Source organism: Balaenoptera borealis (assembly GCF_965194805.1).
Source record: "Balaenoptera borealis genome assembly, chromosome: 4".
In the NCBI taxonomy this organism is placed as follows: Eukaryota; Metazoa; Chordata; class Mammalia; order Artiodactyla; family Balaenopteridae; genus Balaenoptera; species Balaenoptera borealis.
Genome location: NC_138861.1, coordinates 54,820,054 through 54,846,553, shown reverse-complemented (window position 1 = coordinate 54,846,553; position 26,500 = coordinate 54,820,054). Strand labels below are relative to the sequence as shown.

Genomic DNA, 26,500 nt, shown 5'->3' with positions numbered 1-26,500 from the left:
ATCAGCTGAGCTCCTTAATGAGTGCCTCAGAAACATAATTCTAATGAAGACAGCCATATGTGGGTGATAGATGGAGTTTGGACAGAGACAGAGAGACATGTTGAAAGCTTCACAGTGTTCCCAGAATCAGTTATATAATTCTTGACTAATTTTTATTGCTTTGCTATTAGTCTTGTGCCAAATGCTGGTAGATTTTTTTTTTTTTAATTCAATATGTTACAAAGTGATTGCAGGGGCGGATTTTTTTATGTAGAGGGGAAATTAGCCATAAGTGGCAGGTATTTATGTTTTGTGATGTGGGGGACACATACATCAAAATTTTAATTGGCCTCTTGTGGGCAGATGTTCTATTGTCTTATTTATATTACTACAAATTTACTGCCATAGTGATGTGACATTGCTATTCTGTACTTTTGATTGCTGTGTAAAACTCTATTCTAAAAAAATTTGTCTTATTTTATTGAATCAAATACTACTGACCCTGTGATTGGTTAGATAACATAATCCTTTCAAAATAAATGGTAATAACATCTTTATTTTTGGCAGAAAGGTAACAGTTTTACTATGGGGAAGTAAAGTGGTCAGAGGAAACAACTGTCCAAGCATATATTTAAGAACAGAAAAAAAAGGGAAGAAAAGGAATATTTATCAGAGAATCATATATTAGTGAAAAGTAGATTTGACAAAAATGAAAAATCCATGTATAAATTCTTACATTTGGACTTAGTATACTCAATGATTTCATTTAAGGATAAAATGTGGTAAATTATTATTTTAAAGGCATTACTAGGAAGTAAAACTATCTCTATTTGAGATGACATGAACTTGTATATAGAAAAAACTAAGGAATCAACTAAAAAACCATTAGAGGTAATGGACAAATTCAGCCAGGTTGCAGCATATAAGATAAATATATAAAAATCTATATTGTATATACATATAAGAGTATATATTGTGTACTCTTGCAGTGAACAATCCAAAAATGAAATCTAAAACAATTTCATTCATATAATAGCATCAAAAAGAATAAAACGCTTAGGAGTAAATTTAACAAAAGAGTATGAAACTAATACTCTAAAAACTACAAAATATTGTTGAAAGAAACTAATCATCTAAGTAAATAGAAAGACATCCTGTGTTCATGGATTAGAAATCTTAATACTCTTAAGATGGCAATGTTCCCCAAACTGATCTATAGATTCAACACAATCCCTATCAGAATCCCAACTGGCTTCTTTGTAGAAACTGACATGCTGATCCTAAAATGCATATAGAAATTCAGAGCACCCAAAATAACCAAAGCAATTTTGAAAAAGAACAAAGTTGGAGAAATTGAATTTCCCAATTTCAAAGCTCACTACTACAAAGCAACAGTAATTAAGACAGCATAGTATAGGCATAAGGATAAACATATAGATCTATAGAAAAGAATCAACATCTCTATCATCAGTTGATCTTCAATAAGGGTGCCAAGACCATTCATTGAGGAAAGAAGAGTCTTTTCAACAAATGTCAATAGGACAACTGAATATCCACCTTGAAAAAAAAAAGTTGGACTACTACCGCATACTCCATGTGAAAATTAACTTGAAATTTGTTAAATGGAAACTCTAAAACTATAAAATTCTTAAAAGAAAACATAGGGATAAATCCTCATGACCTTGGATTTAGCAATGATTTCTTAGATATGCTACCAAAGACATGAGCAACAAAAGAAAAAGATTAAATGGACTTTATAAAAACTTACAACTTTTGTGCTTCAAAGGACACTACCAAAAGAGTGAAAAGACAACTGTCAGAATGAGAGAAATTATTTGCAAATCATATATCTGATAAGGGGATTGTATCTAGAATATAGAAAGGATTCCTATGATTCAATACTGAAAAGACAAGTAACCCAGTTAAAAAATAGGCAAAGGATATGAACAGACATTTCTCTCAAGAACATATGCAAATGGTCAATAGCTTCATGAAAAGATGTTCAATACCGTTTTTAATCAGAGAATTGCAAATCAAAGCCACAATGAGATACCATTTTTCCATTCACTAGGGTGGCTATAATCAAAAAGTCAGATAACAAGGGTTGATGAGAATGTGAAGAAATTGGAATCCTCATGCACTGCTGGTGGGAATGTAAAACGGTACAGCCACTTTGCAAAGCGGTGTGGCAGTTCCTCAAAAAGTCACACATGGAGTTACTATATGGCCCAAGAATTCTAATTCCAGGTATATATTCAAAAGAAATGAAAACATATACACACAAAGACATGTACATTAATTTTCATAGCAGCATTATTCATAATAGCCAAAGGGTAGAAACAACCCAGATGTCCATCAACTAATGAATGGATAAACAAAATGTGGTATATCCATAAAATGGAATATTATTTGGCTAAAAATAGGTATGAAGTGTGTATACATGCTATAACATAGATGAACCAGATGTTAAGAGAAAGAAGTCAATCACAAAATACCATGTATTTTGAGATTCCATTTACATAAATTATTCAGGATAGGCAAATCTACGGAGACAGAAAGTAAACTAGTGGTTGCCTAGGACTGGGGGTGGGAGTCTGGCTGGCTGGGAATAACTAAAGGGTACAGGGTTTCTTTGGGGAGTGATAGAATGTTGTAAAACTAATTGTGTTATTGGTTGCACAACTCTTTGAATAGACTAAAAACCATTGAGTTATACACTCTAAATTTGTGAATTATATGGTATGTGAATTATATTTCAATACAGCTGTGACCAAGAAAAGCATTATTTCTGAGACAACAATCACACACTTTTAATATTAAGTATCCAGCCCTTCAACATGGGTTTTCCAGTTATACCTGTGCAAAATAAGGAAACATTTCTGAAGAGAACTTTATTTGGTCTGGATGAAGAAACATCCAATATACTTCAAAAATGCAGATTCATTTAAACTTTGGTATGTCACAATGCTTACTAGCATTGTGAAGTTATAGTTGAAAAGGTCAAAGGATGTGAAATAGGAGAACAAATTCTTTAGACTTTTTTCTTTTTTAACAGGTGCACCATATCCAGAGAAACAGTTGGTGTAACCCCTATATCCATCTTTTTTGTTGATATCTCAGTAGAAAAGACTATTTTCAGAAAGTATTGTCTTGCCAACGAGTTATACGTTTACAACCTGTCATTCTTGCCCAGCTACAAAAATAATCTTAGGGCATCGCACCAGAATCCTGAAGAGCTGGCGCAAGAGCCAATTCTGTTTGCCTCTTGTCTCTCTTTTGCCTCTGAGCCTTTCTACTTAATAAATCTGAAAAATGTATTAGTCACAGTGGTTTTGGATTCTGCTTTCCTAAAGCTCTCTTCTAAGTGGGCTGTTGTGCTTCTGAATTAAAATTTCCCCGCTCTTTGCCATCTTTCACCCTGTGCTTTTCCAGACCTAAAATGTCAAAGTATCAAGCAGATGGAATTACATTTGGAATCATGGGTTTAGTAGGGAATGACTCCATGCTTTTAGCAGATCTGTAATTGTAGTATTTTTATTTATTTATTTTTTGGCCTCGCTGTGGCATGTGGGATTTTAGTTCCCTGACCAGGGATCGAACCCATGCCCCCTGCGGTGGAAGCATGGAGTCTTAACCTCTGGACTGCCAGGAAAGTCCCCTGTAGTTGTAGTATTTTTAAAAACAATAGACTATTAATAAAGGACTCATTGAATCCGGTTCTCTGTCTCAAGTAACTATTGTGTTAAAATATTCAATACTGTAAAATAAAATCAGCACTGGCCATTTGCTAAGGTATCTAGGAAGTTATCATAGGCCAGATTTTTGTCTAGTAATTCTTTAGAAGAAAGAGTTTTAGGTACATTTGGATATACTTCAAAACTTTTTTTTTTTTTTTTTTTTTGGTGCATCTGGGCTAAAGAAGTTAAAACACTTCTTCAAACCTCATTTAAGCAGAAGGTTAGAATAGCTTCCTTTTTGCCAGGGTCTTATGCCCATGGAGCATCAGGCAAGGACATTTTGTTCTGCCCTTTAAAAGGATAGGCATTATGTTTCGTTTAACTAGAAGTATACAAAGATGCATTTCTGTGATTGGGAGTACATTCTTTTCCTTACTGGATTTCAGACCTACATGACTACAATTATGTCTTATTGCATTGCTGACTATGGCTAGGGAAAATGTGAGGATGAATAGTGCCAGAACAACTGACCAGGAACTAGGAGTCCTTCTGGCTTCTAACACTGGCTCTGTCACTAACTCTGCCTTTGGGTAATATTTCCATCATCCAACAAATATTTATAAGCACATACTGTGAATGCGCAAAGTACCGTCTAGATGTCTATACACTCATAGGATTTCAGTTTCCTCATCTGTAAAATGAAACATGATTTTAAGCTGTAAAGTAGATTATTCTCCTATGATCCAGAGAGCAGAGGTTAACACATTTGACCTTTGTTCTAGAGAAATCAGAAATTTTACCCATATTGGTATACCATGATTTCTCACTCATAGGGAAGCTCCCTCTATTCTAAGTGGTTAATAAAGTCTTGTACATGCCTTAAACTAAATTTTGAAAGTCACTTTAAATGAAAATGGTGTGTGTGCATACAACCTGACAGGAAAGTCAGCAGTGGAAATGTGACATTGGGCAACTTATGGTGTGGTGTCACAATTTTAAATGACTTGAGATTCCCTCCAGTCTGAACAAGGAGGAATGACAAGATATTTTGTTAGTCTTGAAAAACTGCTGGATTCTACTCCACTTTCTCCTTTATTTTTCTCCCCCTTTTCAAGAAAAAAAAAATGACCAAATGCAATGAGGACCAGTGTAGCTGTAGCCCAGTAGGGGCTAGCACGTGTTCTTAGTCGCAGTCACATTACGGGATACGGGCCACTTTATAAACTGCCCTTTGGTGCTTCAGCCCTGCTCACAATCAATCTCCTTCCTCATGATGGGGGATAGGGAGGAGGACGCTGAAACCTGGGCTCTGTATTTTTAAGTGTACCCTCCTTTTCCTGCCATGCCCCTCCCAATTTGAAGAGTTAAGTGGCTAAAAGCGCAAGTCCACTCAGATCTGGATCCTTTCCTTTTAGACTGGGCTTTTGGTACTGGGATTCCAGAATTCTCTGTTAACAGGGCCTCCACACTGCAGGTGTACGGACCCTGCCTGAAGGGTGGTCAGGCTAGGCATGGACCCAGAATAAACCTTTGCTTGTGTATCAGGGATGAGAGGAGAGGGGAGAATTGGGCTCAAGGCCATGTAAATATTGGGGCTGGGCCTGAGAGGAGATATTAACTACTCTTTCTAAGACATCCTCCTATGTGTACGTTTCCATGGTTACTCCCACACATTTTCAGAACAATTTAACTCTAAACCCTGGGCAGAATGGTAAACTTGGTTAAGATCTCCCTTTGGGGGAGGAGAGACTGGTGCAAAAATCAGTATAACTGTAACATTTTAGTAGGGGAGAGAGAGAACAGCAAATAGAAGGAGAAAAAAGGATTTGGGAGGATACTGGAAATACTTCTCGTCCTTGGGGGAATTAATATGGGTATTCACTTTGATATAAATCATTCTGGGTATTTTTCTTTTGGTGTGTTACAATTTTCAATAAAGAAAAATTTTTTAAAGCTTTAGAAAAAAAAAGATCCTTTGGTTTCCTCTGCCCCTCCTTTATGTATCTCTCAGTCATGTTGGTGATTCCTTCCCAACACCCCATCACCCTGTATTCCCACATGTTTATCACTGGCTGCTCTTAAACCTCTACCAAACAGGTTACCTCACCTGGACCAAGTTCACTCCTTTGATTCCTCATCCCTCCCTACCCCAAATCAACATGGCTAGGTCTGCATTTGTTCCAGGAAGTACTGTGCTGTTGTAAGCAGCTTAATTAATTAATTAAATGTATCTTTAATGATCCATTTACTAATTAACGTGTTCTTTGTTCCAGGCAGCAAAAGGCTTAATCTTGTTAAAATCTACTGCTCAGAAGGCATTTATAAGGAAAATAACCTCCACAGGGAAAGGAAAACTCAGAACTTCTAGTGTTTTAGGAAGTAGAATCATCTGGTGAGGAATGTTCCCTGAGTATCTGTGTTTGCTTGGATTTTTCTCATTCTAGTTACAGTTTCCATTACTTCTGTTAACATCGCCCCCGGGCTGCTCTCTTCTTATGTGCGTACAAACTCTTGTCTTTAGGCAAACTTATTTTTAACACTTTTTCTTTTTCCTTTCTAAATACTGAAGTAGAATAAAAGGATTACAAGAAACGTAAAAATCTTGCTTACCAAGCACTGTCTGTTCTGCTATAAAGCAATTGTTAAAATCTTAGGAAACCTTGAGTTCTCAATAATCATGTAGGGAAACAATTATTTCAAAGAGGAAAAGGTAGGAGGGGGCCAAGAAGGATTCAGAGTCAAAACAACAAAGTTATTTTAAGGAGCAACACTAATGGTCCTTGGCTGGAATTTCAGGTAGGCTTCCCGCGGAGTTTTTGGCTGACAGGCCCGATGCCCTTCAAACCACACCGTATTACAGCTTTCACCTGTAGGTAAAGCTGTTCCTGAAGGGCACCATTGGCAGACACAGAAGTAACCATTGCATCATGCTTTCAGGTTGGGGAGACTCGGGCAGGAGCGCCACCCACAGGAAGTTGGAATAAATGCATTACTCAGGGAAAGACAAAGAAAAATCCATCTCCAGGCCAGAAGCAATGGCCAAGGTCATAACTGGGGAAGTAGGGTAAAATGTGGGGCGGAAAGGCAAAGTCAGATTGTAAATGGAAGAGTAACAAACTTCATCAGTAATAGAGAGGTCAGAAACTGGTTGGAACACAGTGCATAAATTAGGGCAATTGGTTCTGGACCAAGAACCTTGAATAGTGATTAGAAGCCAGCTGTCATCTAATGTCTTGGGTGCAGAGTTTATGGATTGAAGGGCTCATGACTTAAAAAAAAAAAGGAAGAAAACATGGTCTCTGTTTTATGTAGCTCATTTCTTTTAATTAACGTCACTGTTTAACTATGACTTGAAGCTGTAATTATCACTGTCTCTCAATAAAGTAAGATATAAAGGATTTATAGGATTTGACTATGGTTCTCAACTAAATAAACATAATTGGGCCTTGATTTTTTAGAATCTAAACCAACGCAATATGTTAAATGCTGGCTTCTCAGGAAAACTGTCTTAAGTAGTTTTTTCTAGACCCAACAAAAGGTTTAATTACTTTTTTTTCCTGTTAGTATCCAAAGACCTACATAAAAATTACATTAGCCTAAAAAAGGTATTGATTAAGATTGATTAGCATGTGGAGGAACAAATTAGTTATGTAATCATGTATATTATAATGGTCAATAAATTATATAGGCCTATAATAGAAAGTGTGCAAGTATTTTATAAAAATAATATCATTCTTTACTCTTGAATAATTATGCAGGCCAAACTTTCAGAAATCAGTAGAAGTGTTAATTCTATTTTAAAATTACTTAGCATATTTTTAGTTTGTTTTAAATTAAAAATTAGATTTCCTCCTGTGTATTAATAATTATTTGGAAACATTGAGTGACTTAGGTTAATCAGAATGATTGGCAAAAGACATCTTTTTTCTTTCTTTTTTTAGATTAATTTTTATTGGAGTATAGTTGCTTTACAATGTTGTGTTAGTTTCTACTGTACAGCAAAATGAATCAGCTATACATATACATATATCCCCCCTTTTTGGATTTCCTTCCCATTTAGGTCACCACAGGGCATTAAATAGAGTTCGCTGTGCTATACAGTATGTTCTCATTTGTTGTCTGTTTTATACATAGCATCAATAGTGTATATGTGTCAATCCCAATCTCCCAGTTCCTCCCCCCCACTTTCCCCCTTGGTATCCATACCTTTGTTCTCTACGTCTGTGTCTCTATTTCTGCTTTGCAAATAAGATCATCTATACCATTTTTCTAGATTCCACATATATGCGTTAATATATGTTTTGTTTTTCTCTTTCTTACTTCACTCTGTATGACACTCTCTAGGTCCATCCATGTCTCTACAAATAACCCAACTTCGTTCCTTTTTATGGCTGAATAATATTCCATTGTATATATGTACCACATCTTCTTTATCCATTCCTCTGTTGACGGACATTTAGGTTGCTTCCATGTCCTGGCTATTGAAAATAGTGCGGCAATGAACATTGGAGTACATGTGTCTTTTTGAATTATGGTTTTCTCTGGGTACATGCCCAGTAGTGGGATTGCTGGGTCATATGGTAGTTCTATTTTCAGTTTTTTAAGGAACCTCTGTACTGTTTTCCATAGTGGCTGTATAGATTTATATTCCCACCAACAGTGCATGAGGATTCCCTTTTCTCCACACCCTTTCCAGCATTTATTGTTTCTAGGTTTTTTGAAGATGGCCATTCTGACTGGTGTGAGGCGATACCTCATTATAGTTTTGATTTGCATCTCTCTAATAATTAGTGATGTTGAGCATCTTTTCATATGTTTCTTGGCCATCTGTATGTCTTCTTTGAAGAAATGTCTGTTTAGGTCTTCTGCCCATTTTTGGATTGGGTTGTTTGTTTTTTTGATATTGAGCTGCATGAGCTGCTTGTATATTTTGGAGATTAATCCTTTGTCAGTTGCTTTGTTTGCAAATATTTTCTCCCATTCTGAGGGCTGTCTTTTCATCTTTTTTATGGTTTCCTTTGCTGTGCAAAAGTTTTTAAGTTTCATTAGGTCCCATTTGTTTATTTTTGTTTTTATTTTCATTACTCTAGGCGGTGGGTCAAAAAAGATATTGCTGTGATTTATGTCAAAGAGTGTTCTTCCTGTTTTCCTCTAAGAGTTTTATAGTATCTGGCCTTACATTTAGGTCTTTAATCCATTTTGAATTTATTTTTGTGTATGGTGTTAGGGAATGTTCTAATTTTATTCTTTTACATGTAGCTGTCCAGTTTTCCCAGCACAACTTATTCGAGAGGCTGTCTTTTCTTCATTGTGTATTTTTTTAGCCTCCTTTGTCATAGCTGAGGTGACCATAGGTGTGTGTGCTTATCTCTGGGCTTTCTATCCTGTTCCACTCATCTATATTTCTGTTTTTCTGCCAGTACCATACTATCTTGATTACTATAGCTTTGTATAGTCACATGTTCTTGATAGCTGCCATTGTAGTAATACTTTAAGGCAAATAACTAGATTTTTAATTAAAGTAAGGGACAATATTCTTAAACTACGTTTTTGAAAAATTCAGGAATTTATACTACATGTACACTCTTTCTGGAATATGTAATCTACTGGGAAACATTACGAAAGAACACAAAGTAAAAAACTGTTTTTCTCCCGGAGTGGTTATCATGAAAGGCTCTCAGAGTACTTTGCAATCAATTTTTATTATCAGCCCCTTTACAAACACCCTCAAAATCCAGTAACTGACTCATAAACTAAATAGTAAATGGAAAGGGAAAAAATTAGAAGCATAGTGCATTACACATGGTATCGTAAACAGACGCCTAAGTTATCATTATTAATGCATTGGGTTATTGATAGGTATGCATATAGAGCCACATTTTACGTGACAAAACTTTATCACAGACTCACTCACAGCCATTTCAGTTGTGTTGTTGCCATCACCTCATCTGTCTCAATGTTCTATAATGCAAATCAGAGATACTAACACTAATGTGTCCTGGAAGAAAACAAGTTTTAAAGAAATTTGAAATTCTGAGAATAGCAACAATTTTGAAAAAGAAAATGTGGGCCAGTAATTATATATGACAGTAGATATTCTGAATGGACATGGAAAAGGAGAAGTCTGAGGAGAAAGGTAAAAGGAATCTGAGAAATAAAAGTGTTAATGAGGTCCGGATAGAAAAGATGGCAGCTGGGGATCTTTTAACACGGTCACACAATAACGCATTCGTGTTATGTTCATTAAAATAACTTCACATTTAATGTGCGTATTGCTGAAACACTGTAGTTGCTAGAGATATTCACTCTTCGTAATTGAAATTCATATTTTTGTGTGCCTTTGGCTAAAGTTAACCACATCATTTTGGCAAGTGGTAACAGTGTCTATTTATATAAGCTTTTCATTTTTCTTCATAAATACATTCTAAGATATTAATATATTTTGTGTTCAGATTATTTGGCTAGGGTTAGCTTTATCTGTCTGAATTTTCCTAAAAATAATATTCATCTTATCTGTTTTCATATTCACAAATTAAATTGCTGTGTAGATGTCAATATTGGGTGGGTAGTAGTGGTGGAGGGAGGGAGAAGGAAAGAGACAATTCTGAATAAGAGAGAAGATTGTAAATTCACATTTTTTGGACACACTAAGACAATATGATAGTCTTGCCAAGCGTGCTGAGATTTGTGGTCGTAAAATAATTTAGTACAATATGTGTTTTTCTTAAGGCAAAACCCATTATAGGGGAGCAATTCTACTCTTTCCCCCTCTTTTCAGAGACTTTCTTTAGGTTAAATCCAGACACTTAATAAACATTATGTTATGTTAGAATATCACAGAATTTTGAAGCTAGATGTGATCTCACGGATCATCTAGTTCTCTTAGAGAAGACAAAATTATTTTCTGACTTCTTAAAATACAACATTCTTGCATTCTTTCTATTAAGTATGTCCTTCACACATAGAACCAATTTTTCTCACCTATATCCCACTCTGTACACTGTAAATATTTTTATCATAACTCCTATAAATTTTTCATTTCCTCATTTATTTAAAAATGTGTTTCCCAATTCTGCTTAGTTCATCTCCTTCTTTTCCTTCACTCAACCAACTACCAGTTCAGGCCCTCTATCTCCCATGCCTAAATTATAATATCCTTGAAGATGTAAAGGACCAGGTTTTATTTTTTGTTGCACTTTCAGGGCCTAGCACAGTGCCTGATCTGGTTAAATTATTGCTGAGTGATTAAGTTTATTGCTTTGATAAGTAAGCGTCAGTGGGAAAGATGGACTAAAACATCTTTTATTATAATTACTGTGATTAATTTATTTGTAGTCAGAGAATGTTTGATATCCTGGAGAATTAGAGCCAAGTTCAATGAGTGAATTTCCTCTTAATGGAATTGGCATCCCTTCCTTTAATGCTTCTTCTAGAGCGATTAAAGAATTCTAGTGATCTTTTTCCCTTTTTTGTATTGGCTTAGTTGTGATTGGGGTTGTATTATTACCATGGCTGCAAAAACACTTTAGTACCTGATGAGCCCTGACACTGTACTCAGAGGTTAGAAAGAAGATGTTGGTTTAAAATAGATCAAGCTTCCCCTCTGATGAATTCTGTAGAGGTCAGTGCGTATTTTAGAGGTGCTAAATATACTCCTCAGAGAAGCAGCTTGTTTCCACCTTGTCTCTGGAGTTTTAAAAGTGTCACTTTTTATTTTCTCCAGAAATTTCATCTGAATTTTTTTTACCTTCACGTCAGTGCCTCATTATTTGAGTTTATTAAGTAGTTGCAAGATTTCATTAAAAACCAACCACATCACTGTATTTCTTATTTTGAGCAGGCAAAAGTTTGATCTGAAATGAAAATTTTCTGAATCTTATTTGAGGGTAAAAAGTGCATATTGAACTTGAAATCAGTTGCTCCTCTATACAGTTTCTTCCCCAAAGGTTTCTAGAATCCATCTCTCCTAGGTGTAATGTGTGAGATGGAGGATAGAGATTGTCAGATGAAAGAATGTGGATGGCCTTGTCAGCCATGTTAAAAAAAAAAAAAAAAAAGGAAAGAATATTTACTCTGAAGACAATGGGAAGCCTGTGGAGGTTTTCAGAGGAGTGTGATGAAATGAGGTCAGTGTTTTTAAATAAACACTTTGACTCCATTGTGAAGAGTGGAATGGAAAGGGTGCCTATGGGATCTAAGGAAACCAGAAAAGGGGCTATCTTTGGATCCTAGATGTCAGTCTCTGGCTTAGGCAAGAAAGCAAAGGCAATGAGATTGGAGAGAAATTGAAACCTTCAAGTGATGTATTTGGGAGACTGAAATAACAGGTCATATATTTCAAGGGTAAAGGAGAGGCAAGGATCACAACTGTCTTCCAGGTTTCTTCCATGAACCACGAAGAGGAGAAAGAAAGATGTATACTGAAGGAGGGAACACATGGGGAGGAGCAAGTTTAGGAAGCATGGGAAGAGAAAAAAATTCAATTTTATACACTTTATCATCTGGTGATGTATTGTAGGCAGTTGGTTATTTGGGCTGGAGCTCAGGAGAGTGACTGGGCTAGTTGCATAAACCTCGGAACCCTACGCATGTAGGATATAAGTTATGGATGTGGATTTAGTCTCAAAGTCAGAGAGTGTAGAAGCAGAAAAAGGCCTATGAGAGAACCCTGAGACTCTCCAGTTTTAAAAAGCTAGTTAAGGGTAAGAGGAGACAACAAAGGAGACAGAAAAAAACCCAGCTAATGGAAAACCAACCAACCAGTCAACCAACCAACTAGCCTTAGGGCAAAGTAATGTGGTGGAAGCTATGGGAGAGTTTTGAAGAGAAGGGAGTGGTCACAGACTCAAATGCCCCTGAGAGTCAAGTACTATGAGGACAGAAAAAATGCCTAGGAGATCATATTGGTGAAGACAGTTTCATGGAACAGTGTGTAATACTAGATTGGAATGTGTTGGGCAGAAAGTGGAAGGTAAGAAAATGGGGATAGGGATTGTTGCTAACTCTTTCAAGAAGCCTTGCTGTGAAAGATGAGAGAGCCTATAGCTGAAGCAGGCCGTGGGGTTGATGGGGGGTTGTTTTGGGGTTCATTTGCTTGTTTTAAAAATGGGAAAGGAAGTACGAGAGAGAGGAGAGAGGAAGGGAAAGAGAGAGGAAGAGAGATAATGATACAGTAGTGAGAAGGGATAATGAGAATAAGAAATCCCGAGAAGGCAGAAGGAGAGAACCAGTGTAGAATGAAGGTCTAAGAGCACATGAATGTCTTCCTTTGAAACAAAAGGGAAGAAGTAAAGGATTGTTATGTGAGTAAGCTTGTATATTTGAAAACAGGATATCTAATCTGATGACCTTTACTTCCCTTGTGATGTAGGAGTTAAGATTGTCTGCTTTGAGACGGCAGGATATAGGATTAAAGAGAGAAGAGAGAGTAGGAAAAGTCATTGTAGGAAATAAGAGAGAATTGAAGGGAAAAAACATAGTAAAGATCGGGGGCAGTGCTGAGCATCCATTTGAAACTGGCAGCTCTGCACTGATCGTGGTGACCGTCTATTCACGGGTGATGTCTTCCGAGAGTGTTTGGCCACTCAGGGGAAGTGGCATTTCAGGGTAGAGCCTGATTTCCATGTAGGCAAGGAGGGTGAGGGAATTTTCAGTGAAATTGTTAGGAAAATCTTATAGAGTCACTGAGAGCCCAAGTTTTCTTCTGTTCCAAGGAGATGGTTGAGGCTACCGTATCCATCATCTATCCCACAGCACCGTAACTTTCAAACCTTTATTAGCTTCTGACACCTGTCATCTCCACTCCTGGGAGCAGTTCCCTCTTACACTTGTCTTTCTCTATTCTGGATCCTTCCTTTTACACTGTCAGATACAGGCAAGGAGAAAACTCTGGAGTTATGACACACGAACCCATCATGTCTCCATGACCGAGAAGCTGTGGAACCAGAACTCCGGCACCTTTAATAATTAAGATGGTGTGGAAGTCCAGTGATCTCATCACAACAAATATCTTAAATAAATTCAGTGTCGTCATTATTATAAAGCACAAAAGAGCTCTCTTCGGCTGATGATTAAGCAATAGTTCTCATCTGTAATCCACAGAAACTTTACAGGCAATCGGGCAACATCAGACACAAATCTCTTATCTTTTTAGCGTGAGCATATGCTTTTCTTTCTTACAACATGGTAATGTATTAAGTCCATTTTAATAGGGCTTCAAGTTCTTAGAGTGTTTAGCATCTTATTAACATAATAAGCAGGGCATTCCCCTTCTTAGCACGTCAAAATATCAAAAGTATGTTTTCTATTCACTTTCCCAGATTTCATGGTATATTGCTAGATATTTGGACATAGAAAAGCATAGAGTTTAATTTGAAATTCTTTCATATACTTTCACCAGGTAAGTATAATACCAAAACCTTTTTATTTCAAAGAGATAATGATGCTTAGATTTTGCTTACAGTCCTATGATTTTTTTTTTTTTAAATATCTATCTATTTATTTATTTATTTATGGCTGTGTTGGGTCTTTGTTTCTGTGCAAGGGCTTTCTCTAGTTGCGGCAAGTGGGGGCTACTCTTCATCGCGGTGCGCGGGCCTCTCACTATCGCGGCCTCTCTTGTTGCGGAGCACAGGCTCCAGACGCGCAGGCTCAGTAGTTGTGGCTCACGGGCCCAGTTGCTCCGCGGCATGTGGGATCTTCCCAGACCAGGGCTTGAACCCGTGTTCCCTGCATTGGCAGGCAGATTCTCAACCACTGCGCCACCAGGGAAGCCCAGTCCTATGATTTTTATTTTGATATTGTGTCATTTTTTTAAACTCAGTAAACTAAGCTAAATATGGTATATATTTTGTTACTCTTACATAGCACGTGTTTCTTTCCTCTTATCTTTTGGAGTTTTGTTGTGAATATACATAATCCTTGCTGGTCCACTTGCAAAAAAATGGAATATCTGGGATTGGGTGCTAAATTCAGGTTTCAATCTTTAAAAATCCTCAACTTTAAGTAAGAATTCATGTTATCCAAAATAAAGTATTTCCCGATCATAACAAAGACTTTGCAATAGGAAATAGAGACCTGCTGAACCTTGTTAATTTCTTTCACACAATTTTTTTTAAACATCTTTATTAGAGTATAATTGTTTTACAATGGTGTGTCAGTTTCCGCTTTATAACAAAGTGAATCAGTTATACATATACATATGTCCCCATATCTCTTCCCTCTTGCATCTCCCTCCCTCCCACCCTCCCTATCCCACCCCTCTAGGTGGTCACAAAGCACCAAGCTGATCTCTCTGTGCTATGTCACGCAATTTCTTTCATGCAATTTCTCAGGCCCAGGTTTGAAACTGCTTTTGAACTTAAATTGAAAGTTAAGCAAAATACAATTGAATTAGGCCTACTATCATGCAAGCCTTTCTGTGGGAACCAAGCCTATGTTTACACATTTTCATTTTTTTTTTTCACTATTCATAGAGAAACTAATTTGTTGAAAATCATCCTCAGTGTTTTGAGTTGGAACACATTACTAGATTCATTGACTGAAAATACTTTCATGATTGGTTAAATTTAGATGTTTCAGAGATTACTTCACCAAAGAGCTGTTGATTTAATGAGGTTTCCATTGAAAATGCATAGTCACCATGGATAATAGATAATAGAACGATATACAGGCAAACGATAACCTCACATTTTACTAACATATAGGTCCTTGTAATCAAACTGCCATAGTTTAATGAACCCAAAGATTCCCTAGATGCTTTACAGTTTCTCGAAAGCGATGAGATTGTGATGGAGGAGGACTTCAAAGCTAATATAATAAATATAAGCACTCTGGAGGCTTTAAGAGTAAGACACGTTTTGTTCAGCGGTACGTGATCATCGCTCACAGTCATTTTCATTTTACCCTCTCTTCTTGCACGATTACTATCTCTGCAAGCGATTCACCCGAGCACTCAAAGCCTCCCTACCAGTTTTCCTCCTTAGTCAGCTTCCTTTCCTCTGCTCTCCTTACTGGATCCCTCACAACTGTCGGATCGATGTGCAGCTCTTCCCTACACAATCTGCCTTGTCTCCACGTCTCGGAATATGCCATCACCTTTTGCTCTTTTATTTGCACTGACCCGTATTCCCTCTCACAATTGGACTTATTTTTCTAATAAACACAAAAAAACCAACTTTCATAGTTAATTCCATGTGGCCCTTCAAACCTCTATTCACCTCTGCTTTCTCTTTCTGGGAAATCAGGAGTAATTAGTTGTGTGGCTATTTTTATCTTTAAGACTTTGGCCACTCCACTAAGATTCATTCTGTCTCTATATTATGGATAATGCTAGTGCTACTTTCCTGGTGGATTTGAGGTCATGATTAAACAAGATAATGCATGTAAAGTATGTATTTAGAACAGGGCTGGCACATGGTAAAGTTTTAATAAATATTATCATACTGAAACAAATATATATTTTCCGTACATAGTAAGTGGCTAGAACTTTTCTAAGCCTTTCCTTATGCTCAGTTCATCCAGAATAATGCTTCTTTCAGGAGGCATTTATAGAACTCTCTGGATAATTGAGAATACTGAGACCTGTGTCTCTTATCAATTAGAATGTCTTAAGTCACATGGATTTCTTCTCATCCTTGGGCTGTTTGAATTTTCAAGTCTTTTTAGACATGATAATCTTTTTAGATTAGATGATATCAAAGTGTTGGTGGTTGTTAATTTTAGCATAAATACTAGTTAAAGATGTAATTCATTGTTGACACTTAGGACAGTGTGTGGTATGCAGGGTGCACTCAATAAATGGTATTATTATTATTAATGTTGTTGTTGTTGTTATGTGTCCAGGGTTTCTCTCTTCTTTCTTTCTGTTCTCCTAAATTAAATGATTACATTGCATTTAAAAGTAATGTCCAAAGTGCCTTTTAAAACATCTCAGATTAATTAAAAGACAAGTCAGTAATATCCTAGAGATTATTGTTTACATCACTTAAAATTTGTACATTCATGACATCCTAATTTTGAGATGACTTTTTAAATTAAGAAAGCTAACTCAAGGTGAAGTATCTTACCAGATGTTTTCATTAAAAAATGTTTTTGCACTTCTGTGAAAATCTTCAAAATCAATTCAGTAAGTACTTAGAGAGCAACTACCTCAGGCTCAAGTGTTGTACTATGTGTTAATTCCTAAGGACGATTTATAGAACGTTAAAATCCAGAAATGGATTCTGAAAAGTTTTGCCAGCTGCCAGGTTGGATTACTTTAAATCCATGTTTTAAAAATGCAAAACTGTTCTAAAGGAAAAGTCTTTAGTAAAAACCTTTACTGTCTAAGTTTCCACAGATATTGTACCCTTTGAAAAAGGCAGCTTCAACAAGCCAAGGTCTTTCATTGTGTGCTTACTCTTAAAAAGTAAAAAGAAAAAAAAAATAAATAAAAACAAGCACTTGGGGCCAAAAGAGGTCTTCAAAGATATTTCGTTGAGTTTCTTTCCTTTGGGAAATTCACAAATTCTTCCTTGTATCCAAAATTTTTGAAATAACACAATCATTAATGTATTTTGTTATCGGATTTGTTCACAAGACCATTTCCAGAAACTTGTTTTGAGATACTCTCCCTGCAAAAATGGATCTTCAGTTACTTGAGAACTAACCCTGATATTTTTGTCCTTCACAGCATTGTTTTAGAACACGATTAGAAGCTCTGATCTATAGTATTTTGTCCACATATTCTTTTAAATTTTGGATTGCAATTTGCATCTCTCCCGTGGCTGCATGCTTCGCCGAAGTCCGAGTCAGTTGACGGTGTCAGACTTGAACTTGGAGTGGGTAATTTGAGACGGCGTTCCTAGGAGTTAGAAGGAAGCCTGAAACGCTAGCAGGACACGGGGGTGGGATTAACGTCCAAAGCTCCGCACCGGTTCCCAACTGATTGGAAGGGACGAAGTGGGTGGAACCTTCTGACCCTGCCCCCCTCCCCCCCCACCCCCCGCCTCCGTCGCTGGGGACGCTCCGACCAAGGCAACCGCAATGGATCAGGAAGAGGGGTCGACCACCGTGGACAATATAGTCACTCAGTTCAACACCTATGAAGATTTCCTGGACTCGCAGATCACTACACTGGACATGTACTACCTGGAGGTAAGGGCGGCAGCCCCGCAGGGGGGGGTCACCGTTTCGCGTTCCTCGGTCCCTCCCGAGCCCCCGCGTCGTGGGGTGTTCGCCCCCTGGCGGTGGACCGCGGGAACGGCAGGCCCCGCAGTTTCCCGACTGCTGTACGGCGGGGCCTGGGTCCGTACAGAATTCGGGCCCCTGGCGTCCGTGACCCGGCACGGACCCACGCACGCGCGCACGCGCGCACGCACGCGCGCGCACGCACGTACACTCGCTGCGGGGCCTGGAATGTCTGTATGGCGGCATCCGTCGCCCCCCCTCCTGGCCCGTGTCCCTTCCAAAGTCCTGCTCCTTTGAGGAACGGGGCTGGATTCCGAAGCCCGCTGAGCCCCTTCCGGGGGCTGCAATTCAGGTCTGACTCTGTTTCTCTTTCCTTTGCCAGTTTGTACTAAAGAACGGAAGACAGTATCCTTTCAGGTGTATCTAGTATATACTAGGCATTGGGTTCCATGAACTTCCACCCCAAGTAGTTGACTCAGAAAGCCCTTTAATTACGTTACAGCTCCCTGGCATTGCAGGCATGAGCTGATTCATTTTTATCGAGTTGATTGTTCACAACTATTGTTGATAGTTAAAAAAAAAAAAAAAGCCTGCAACACAGCAAAATCGGACGTAATTGGGATTGGCTACTGTCTTCCTCTCAGCAGCCATCCTCCGACCTGCTTCTTAAAGGTGTGGGGATGGGTGGGAAGCTGGTAGGGGGCGGGGGGCCGCGGAGGGATGGAGTTCTTGTCCTCTTCGAGGAGAACCAAGCTGAGCGGGGAAAATAATAGACTATGGGTCCTGAGAAGCAGGAGGTGGACGGTGGTCCCGAGACCCGGGGCGTATTCCCAGACCAGGCCGACTAAATGGGCACTGACTTGGATTTTCCTGCCCTGGAGCTATGCCACAGAGCCGCCAACTGCCCTTCTCTATTTAGGCCAGAAAGAACAAGGGCCTCTGTTTGGCGTCACACCACACCTGGGTCTGAGAAGGATTTGTATCCTGCAGCCAATCCCCAGACTCCTTATCCGCAACAACGTGATTCAAGCCGTTTAGGGGACTGAAATTTTTGGACTCCAATGATCGTTTTCAAAGTGAGATTTTACTTCATTGTGGATTCCAAGGTCTGAAAAGTGCTTATCCTCCAAAACACATTCATGTTCTAGATAGGAACATAATTTTAAGGAACTAGAATCATCTAATTTTAGTCCTATCTCTGCTAAGAACAAGTTGTGTGACCTTGGACAGATAATTTGATCTTTCTGGAATTAACTGTTAAAAAAAGCCAGGTGGTATTTCCAACATATCTTCTGATTTCAAAAACAAGCTTTTTAATATTTTATGCAGATAACATGTTTAAAATCATGAAGGTTCCGTTTTATGCCTTGCATGGAAGTCACTGCAATGAAGGGGAAATAGTAGTGGTGCCAAACAATGTTTGCATCTAAGGTTTTGAATATCTAAATAAACAAGAATGAAATATAGACAATAAATATCCCAATAGGCTATTATCATCTTTGTAGCACTTGTGGAAAATTGCCAAGCTTAAGCTTGATATCTTAAGAAGGGTTTCAATTTTTTTAAAGGCAGAGTTGTTTTTTGTTTTTTTTTAAATGTGAATTAGAAAGTAAAAGCATTAACGTTTATTAGGAGTGAGAAATTAATACTTTGTGTTTCATCAATCAGAATTTTAAAGATCTGCAAAATGGGTAATGGTGACTATGTTTAGGCGAAAGGTAAAGAAATTTACTTTAAAATTTGGCATTGGTTAAGCCAGTTGCTGTCAGCCAGCCTCTTTCATTGGCCACCTTAGTGCTGGCATGATGGGCACAGGGAGGAAGATGGAGGCTACACATGGGCCCAATAGGGGGGGCTCCCACTTGCCAAGGCTGATGTAGCTACCGCTACCTCAGAATGTCCAACTTGGATGACAGGCATTCGACTGTCAGCAAGCAAGTCGAATGCCTCCGATATAGCACCATTTCTCAAGGGAACCAGCTAACCACTTGGTGGCAACTAAAAGCATTGGGCCCCTTCAACTTTGGAAGGGTCAGCAATTCAGTGTGATAGGAACAGACACATTTGGTAGTAATGGGTTTGCCTCTTCTGGCTAGTCATAACACTGCTCTGCTACCTAATGGAATATTTTTTTCTCTTGGTTTTATTGAGATCTCATTGACATATCGCACTGCCTAAGTTTAAGGTATAGAGCATAATGACTTAACTTACATATTTTGCAAAATGATTACCACAGTAAGTTTAGTTAACATCTGTCATCTCATGTAGATGAAAGAGAAAAAAAGAAAAAAAGAAAAAATGGTGTTTTCCTTGTGATGAGAACTTTTAGGATTTACTCTCTTGGCAACGTTCAGCTCTACCACCCAGCAGTGGTAGCCGTAGTCATCAGATTGTGCATTACATCTCCAGTCCTAATTTATACCTGGAAGTTTGTACCTTTTGACCATGGGCATCCAATCCCTTCATCTGGTAATCACATATCTGATCTCTTTGAGTTTGTTTTTTTGTGTGTGTGTTTGTTTGTTTTTAGATTCCACATATAAGTGAGATACAGTACTTGTCTTTCTTAGTCTGACTTATTTCACTTAGCATAATGTCCTCAAGGTCCATCCATGTCGTCAATGATGGCAGAATTTCCTTCTTTTTCATGGCTGAATAGTATTCAGTATGGCTGAATGGTGCACCACTTTTCTTTATCCATTGATCTGTTGATGGACTCTTACGTTGTTGTTTCCATGTCTTGGCAGTTGTAAATAATGCTTTAATGAACATGGGGGTGCAGATATCTCTTCAACATAGTGTTTCTGTTTCCCGTGGATGTATTCCCAGAAGTGGAAATGCTGGCTTGTATGGTAGTTCTATTTGTAATTTTTTGAGGAACTTCATATTGTTTTCCATAGTGGCTGCAAGCATTTCCTTTTCTCCATATCCTCACTAGCATTTGTTATCTCTTGTCTTTTTGATGGTAGCCATTCTAACATGCTGTGGTAGTATCTCATTGTGATTTTGATTTTCACCCTACTGATTAGTGATGTTGAGCACCTTGTCATGTACCTGTTGGCCATTTGAATATCTTCTTGGGACAATATGTCTATTCAGGTTCTTTGTCCATTTTTAAATTAGATTGTTTATTTTTCTGCTATTGAGTTGTATGAGTTTTTCTTTTTTTTATATTTTGGATTTTAACTCCTTATCAGATATATGATTTCCATTCCATAGGTGACCTTTTCATTTTGTTGATAATTTTGCTGTGCAGAAACTTTTTAGTTTGATGTAGTCCCACTTATTTACTTTTGATTTTGTTGTTTATGCGTTTGGCGTCAAATCCAAAAAATCATTGCCTAGACACTTCAATGAGCTTTTTTCCTGTTTTCTTCTATGAGTTCTACGGTTTCAGGTTTTACATTTAAGTCTTTAATCCATTTCAAGTTAATTTTTGCGAGTCATGTAACATCTGGGTCTAGTTTCATTATTTTACATGTGACTATCAAATTTTCCTTAGCACCGCTTATGGAAAAGACTGTCTTTTCTCTGTTGAGTATTCTTGGTTCCCTTGTCAAATGTTAGTTGACCATATGCATGGGTTTATTTCTGGGCTCTCAATTATGTTCCATTGGTCTATGTGTCTGTTTTATGCCATTACCATACTGTTTTGATTACTATAACTTCCTAATATAGCTTGAAATCAGGAATTGTGATGCATCCCAGTTTGTTGTTCTTTTCCAAGATTACTGTGACTGTCTGGGGTCTTTTGTGGTTCCACATAAATTTTAGGATTTTTTTTCTACTTCTGTAAAAAAAATGTCATTAAAATCTTGATGGGAATTGCATAGCATCTATAGATGGGGTCTTACGGAATGACTATTTCATCCACAGGCACAGGGTCCCATTTACCACTGTGTCAGACTAGGGACCTAGGCTACAACAGAGGAACTGTGGGAGTAAGGACCTGAGCATGTGGTTCACTTTTCATAATATATTCAGAAACATTCAGAGCTGCCAGCAGATAGATCATTGGAATGGGTTGCTAAAAGCATAAATGAAGTGCCAATTTGGAGATGATAGTTTCAGAGAATGGGTGCCATCCACCATGATACAGCATATACTTAGCATCCAAGATCTTTGCACTGAGCTTTGTTCCCTTTTTCTGGGAACTAAGAGGTTAAAGCACCTAACCCAAAGAATTTGGACTTTCTTTCCTTACTGGGGCCTCTGCGGGTTAATTGTCCTGGTACTAAATGGGGGAACATGCCATCAGGTGACTTGGTGAGAGTCAGTTGAATTAGAAGTTATAACTCTTGCCTGGAATCTTCAGGCTCCTTGTCTAGGAATCAGGAGGCAAGAAGAGTCACCATCTCGGCAAGCATAATTGAGCTTTACTGTCAGGAAAAGTTAGGACTTATAAAATCAGTCATGAAGGAATGTGTTTGGAATTTTGGTAACTCACTTGGATGCCTCTTGGTAATCTCTTTCTCAGTTGTGGTGGTAAATGTACAAGGGCAGCAACCCAGACTTGAAAAGGGCATGGTGACCAGGGGTTCAGAGCCCTCAGGAATAAGGGTCTGGCTCACACCACTTGATATGCTACCAAGACCAGTAGAGATGTTAGTTGAGGGTGAGGGGAATCTAGACTAGGTGGCAGAGGTAGGAGATGATATTTGTGTGGTTCTGAGCCAAGCTGCAGCAATAAGGGCTGAAGTTTACCCTAGTATCTTTCTTCTTGCATACATCTGAGTAGTCTTCAAAAATATATATATTTTTAATAAATTTTATTTATTTATTCATTTATTTATGGCTGCATTGGGTCTTCGTTGCTGCACATGGGCTTTCTCTAGTTGCAGTGAGTGGGGGCTTCTCATTGCCATGGCTTCTCCTGTTGCAGAGCACGGGCTCCAGGGCACATGGGCTTCAGTATTATACTACATAAATATTTTCATTTTATGTAAATATATATATTATTCTTCATTTATATTTTCTACACAAAAGGTAATATTTATATCTTTCTGAAACAAAAAAAATCGACATTAAATCTTGGAGGCCATTTAATGTCACTCTATGTAGATCTTCCTATTCTTTATAAGTTGCTACATTGAATCCATTGTTTACTTAGGTTGGTCCTTTGGAAGTTCATTTTCCTTATTGCAATATCCCAAACAACAGTGAAATGAGCGTCTTTTGTACATCCTCTTTGTGTGCAGTTGTAAATGTATCAAAAAGTAGAATTGAGGGGTCATAATAAACATGGTGAAAGTGCCCTCCAGAGTAGTCATTTACTCTCCCACCAGCGTGTATGAGACACCTTTTCTCTCAGACAGTCACCAGCACTTGATATTGTCAACCCTTTTGTTTTTTGTCAAATCATATGTGAAAAAAAACTCGTTGTTTTAATTTTAATTTTTCTGATTATTAGTGAGGTTGACCATCTTTTAAATTTTTCCTGGCCATTTGCATTTCTTTTGCGAATTGCCTATTGCACTTCCTTGATTCTCCGCCCGCCCCAGCTTGTTTTTCAAACTTTCTTTCCTCTCTTCAGGCTCTTAGTGGATGACTTCATCTCTCCAAATCAACAAAAAGAGTCAATCAGGCTGGAACCCTCTTCAGTTTTCTACCATGAAACTTATAAAACCACCTTAATTTCTGCCCATCCTCTCTTCCTTCCCACCTGTGTTAATGGTGTCTACCATGCATGGTGCCTATCTGAATATACTGAATCTGGCATTTGAACACACATTATCATTATAATGTTTTGGGAATTTTCCCAACTCTGAGTCCCACCTCCCTAAGGTAGAGGCAGAAATTCATCTTCTCAGTTTTCCTTGCTGCTAGTGTATCTTTGTGTGACTTAGGCACTGCCAATCATATACACCTACATGAGACTGCTGTATAGGAAAAGAGTGACATGAGGAAGAAAGCACCATGTAGAATCCATTTTGTATTGAATGAGGTGGTTGAGGCTCTTGACTTTCAGTTGATGCAGTGGCAGAAGTTCGGTCGTGTAATGTCCTAGGTCAACATGGTGAGTTGCAGTATATGTTTTCAGTGGTGGCAGTGAGGGATATTTGTTGAAATAGTTTGTATGGCTTAGAGTATTGTTTCTGGCTGTGTAGGCTTCAAATTTCACTTTCCCAGGGATCTTTTGAGCTATTGTATTTTAATAATTCCTTTTTAATGCTTGGACCGGCTACAGTAAACCCTGCTGTTTGCAACTAATAGGCTTGATCGATGATGGTCACTTGCATTCTCTACCCTTTTGCTTCATGTATTTAGGGAACTACCTCTATTGATTAGCTCCTCTCACCTTTAATTCCATCAGTCCCTTCTGTGCTCAGTGAGGTATCTCCCATTCTCCCCTCCATATCTGTCTTTTCTTCCTTTTTCACAGTTATCCTTCTTGAATGAATTGTAAAGTCCTTAATCTTTATTTCCTCCATCTTCTGTTTTTCAACCCACTGCTAGCTGGCTCCCATCTTCACATTCAATAGAAATTGTTCTTGCCATGGTGACAAGTGAAGGATGTGTCACTAAATCCAATGGACACTTTCTGGTTTAATCATTCAGTCTTCCATTGGAAGGATGGATTGGATTGTTTTACAACTAGAGGCAAGAAGATTTTTTCTGAAGCTTTTTAGGTATATTAAAAAAAGAAAAAGTTGTGGCTGAAGTAGACACTGTGGACTTGTAGAGCCCTGGGTATAATCAAGCTTGCTTTCTTCCTTCCTTGCTTGCTTGCTTCCTTCCTTCCCTCCCTCCCTCTCACCCTCCCCCCTTCCTCCCTCCCTCCTTCCTTTCCTTCCTACCCGTCATCTGTCTATCCATTTTCCTGGTAAATATGAAATAGAATAAATCTATAATAGCACTAGGAGACATGAAAGGATGCTACTCTACAGGATCAGAAATTGTGCTTATTTCTGATAAGTTAGAGATTGACAAGATAGAGAAAACCATAGCCCAAAATGAATAAATAAGAACAGTGTTGGGAAGGTAAAGCAGATTTAGAGAAAAGTCAGGGGTAACAATAATACAAAGAGCAAGAGAGAACCTATAATTGATTAAAGAAGTTAATTCTGCATTAGCTAAGCCAGAGGTGTATCCTATCCCCAGCATATACCTGCAATGTTTAACCCAAGGATAAATGAGAGAACTGCTCTCTAAAAGAAGTGCCTAGCAAGGAGTCCTGGAGCAGGTAAAGGGGCTCGAGAGATAATCAAAACTAAGCGTGAAGTAGTTAGATAGTGTTAGAAGGCCAGAATAGATGTTGGAGAGGAGAAGAAAATCTGGAGAGAGTTACACTTACTACCAAGTCCTTCTTATTTTGGTAATTAGGTTGGAGAGGGTGGGATTTACCCCAGACCGCCTTCCTTCTTCATGTCCACATCCTCAAGTGGAGTCTGTACATTACTATATTCTGCTCTTTTACACATAACTTCCTCAGTTCATCTATTCAGAGGAGAAACCAGTTAGGGAATCAGATCTGTACGACTATAGAGGGAATCCATGCTAATGACTTTGCTAATTACCCAGTTCTCTATTCATAACTATGTATTCCCAGATGTTTGAGGGAACACAGGAGCATGAAAGGGAGGGCCTAAGATGAATAAGGAGAACAAGTAATGTCAGACAAAACAAAACACTCAAAACCCTGAGGCAACTTTAAATAAATTCTAATTTTCTACCTTACAGGCATTTTAATATGTATAATATGAAGTCTGTAAGCAAAATAATAGACTGGTATGAAAAGGGAGCAATCAGAGAGCAAGAAAGAATTCTTAGAAATTAAAAACTTGATGACATTTTTAAAAGAGCTAACTAATGGAAGGACAATGTCACTTTTAAAGGACAATTTAATGATCTGGAAGTTAAAGTTGATGTAATTACCCAGAATGCAGTAAAAAAAAAAAAAAAATGAGGAAAATAAGAATTATATGAAGGAAAGTATGAACAAATAATTCCAGGAGGCTCAATATTTATCTAATAGACATTCTAGAAATAAATTATACAGAAAATGAGGGGGATAAAATAATCAATGGAATAACAACAACAACAAAAATTCTCTGTGTTGGAGATAAGTGCAAGATTGTAAGTGCCCATCTTACAATCAGTTGCTTAGTAGGATGAATGAAAAAGATCCACACCTTGGCAGTTAGTGGTAGAATTACAGAACTCTGAGAATAAAATGATAGTTCAAAAATAATTCAAATTGCATGACATCAAAATTAAAAACTTTTGTATTGAAACTTGGTGTATTGAAAGACACCATCAATAGAGTCAAAAGGCAACCCATAGAATGGGAGGAAATATTTGCAAATTATATATCTGATAGGGGTTAATATCCAGAATATGGAAAAAACTACAGTTGAACAACACAAAAGCAAATAATCCAATTAAAAATTGGGCAAAGAACTTGAAAAGATGTTTCTCCAAAGAACGTACACAAATGACCAATAAGCACATAAAAAGGTGTCAACATCATTAATCATTAGGGAAATGCAAGTCAAAACCACAATGGCATATCACTTCACACCCATTAGGATAGCTATTATCAAAAAAAACAGAAAATGACAAGTGTTGGTGAGGATGTGGAGAGACTGGAACACTGTACACTGCTGGTGGGAATGTAAAATGGTGCAGCCATTGTGGAAACAGTATGACAGCTCCTCAGAAAATTAGAAAGAAAA

At 37.9% G+C, this 26,500-nt stretch overlaps 1 protein-coding gene across 2 annotated transcripts in view; it reads left to right on the top strand.

Annotated features, from left to right (window-relative positions):
* The first annotated feature begins 17,658 nt into the window (after nt 1-17,658).
* The window catches only part of CFAP299 (cilia and flagella associated protein 299), a 623,597-nt gene continuing 614,755 nt past the window's right edge, over nt 17,659-26,500 (top strand). Inside the window, exon 1 of one of the 2 annotated variants that reach the window (XM_082389447.1) lies at nt 17,659-17,792. In XM_082389447.1, the coding sequence (XP_082245573.1) occupies nt 17,682-17,792 (111 nt within the window). In that variant the 5' untranslated portion in view covers nt 17,659-17,681. Of the gene's footprint in view, nt 17,793-17,904; nt 18,178-26,500 lie in introns of those variants that run through there. The other variant, XM_082389448.1, reaches the window with a different exon arrangement.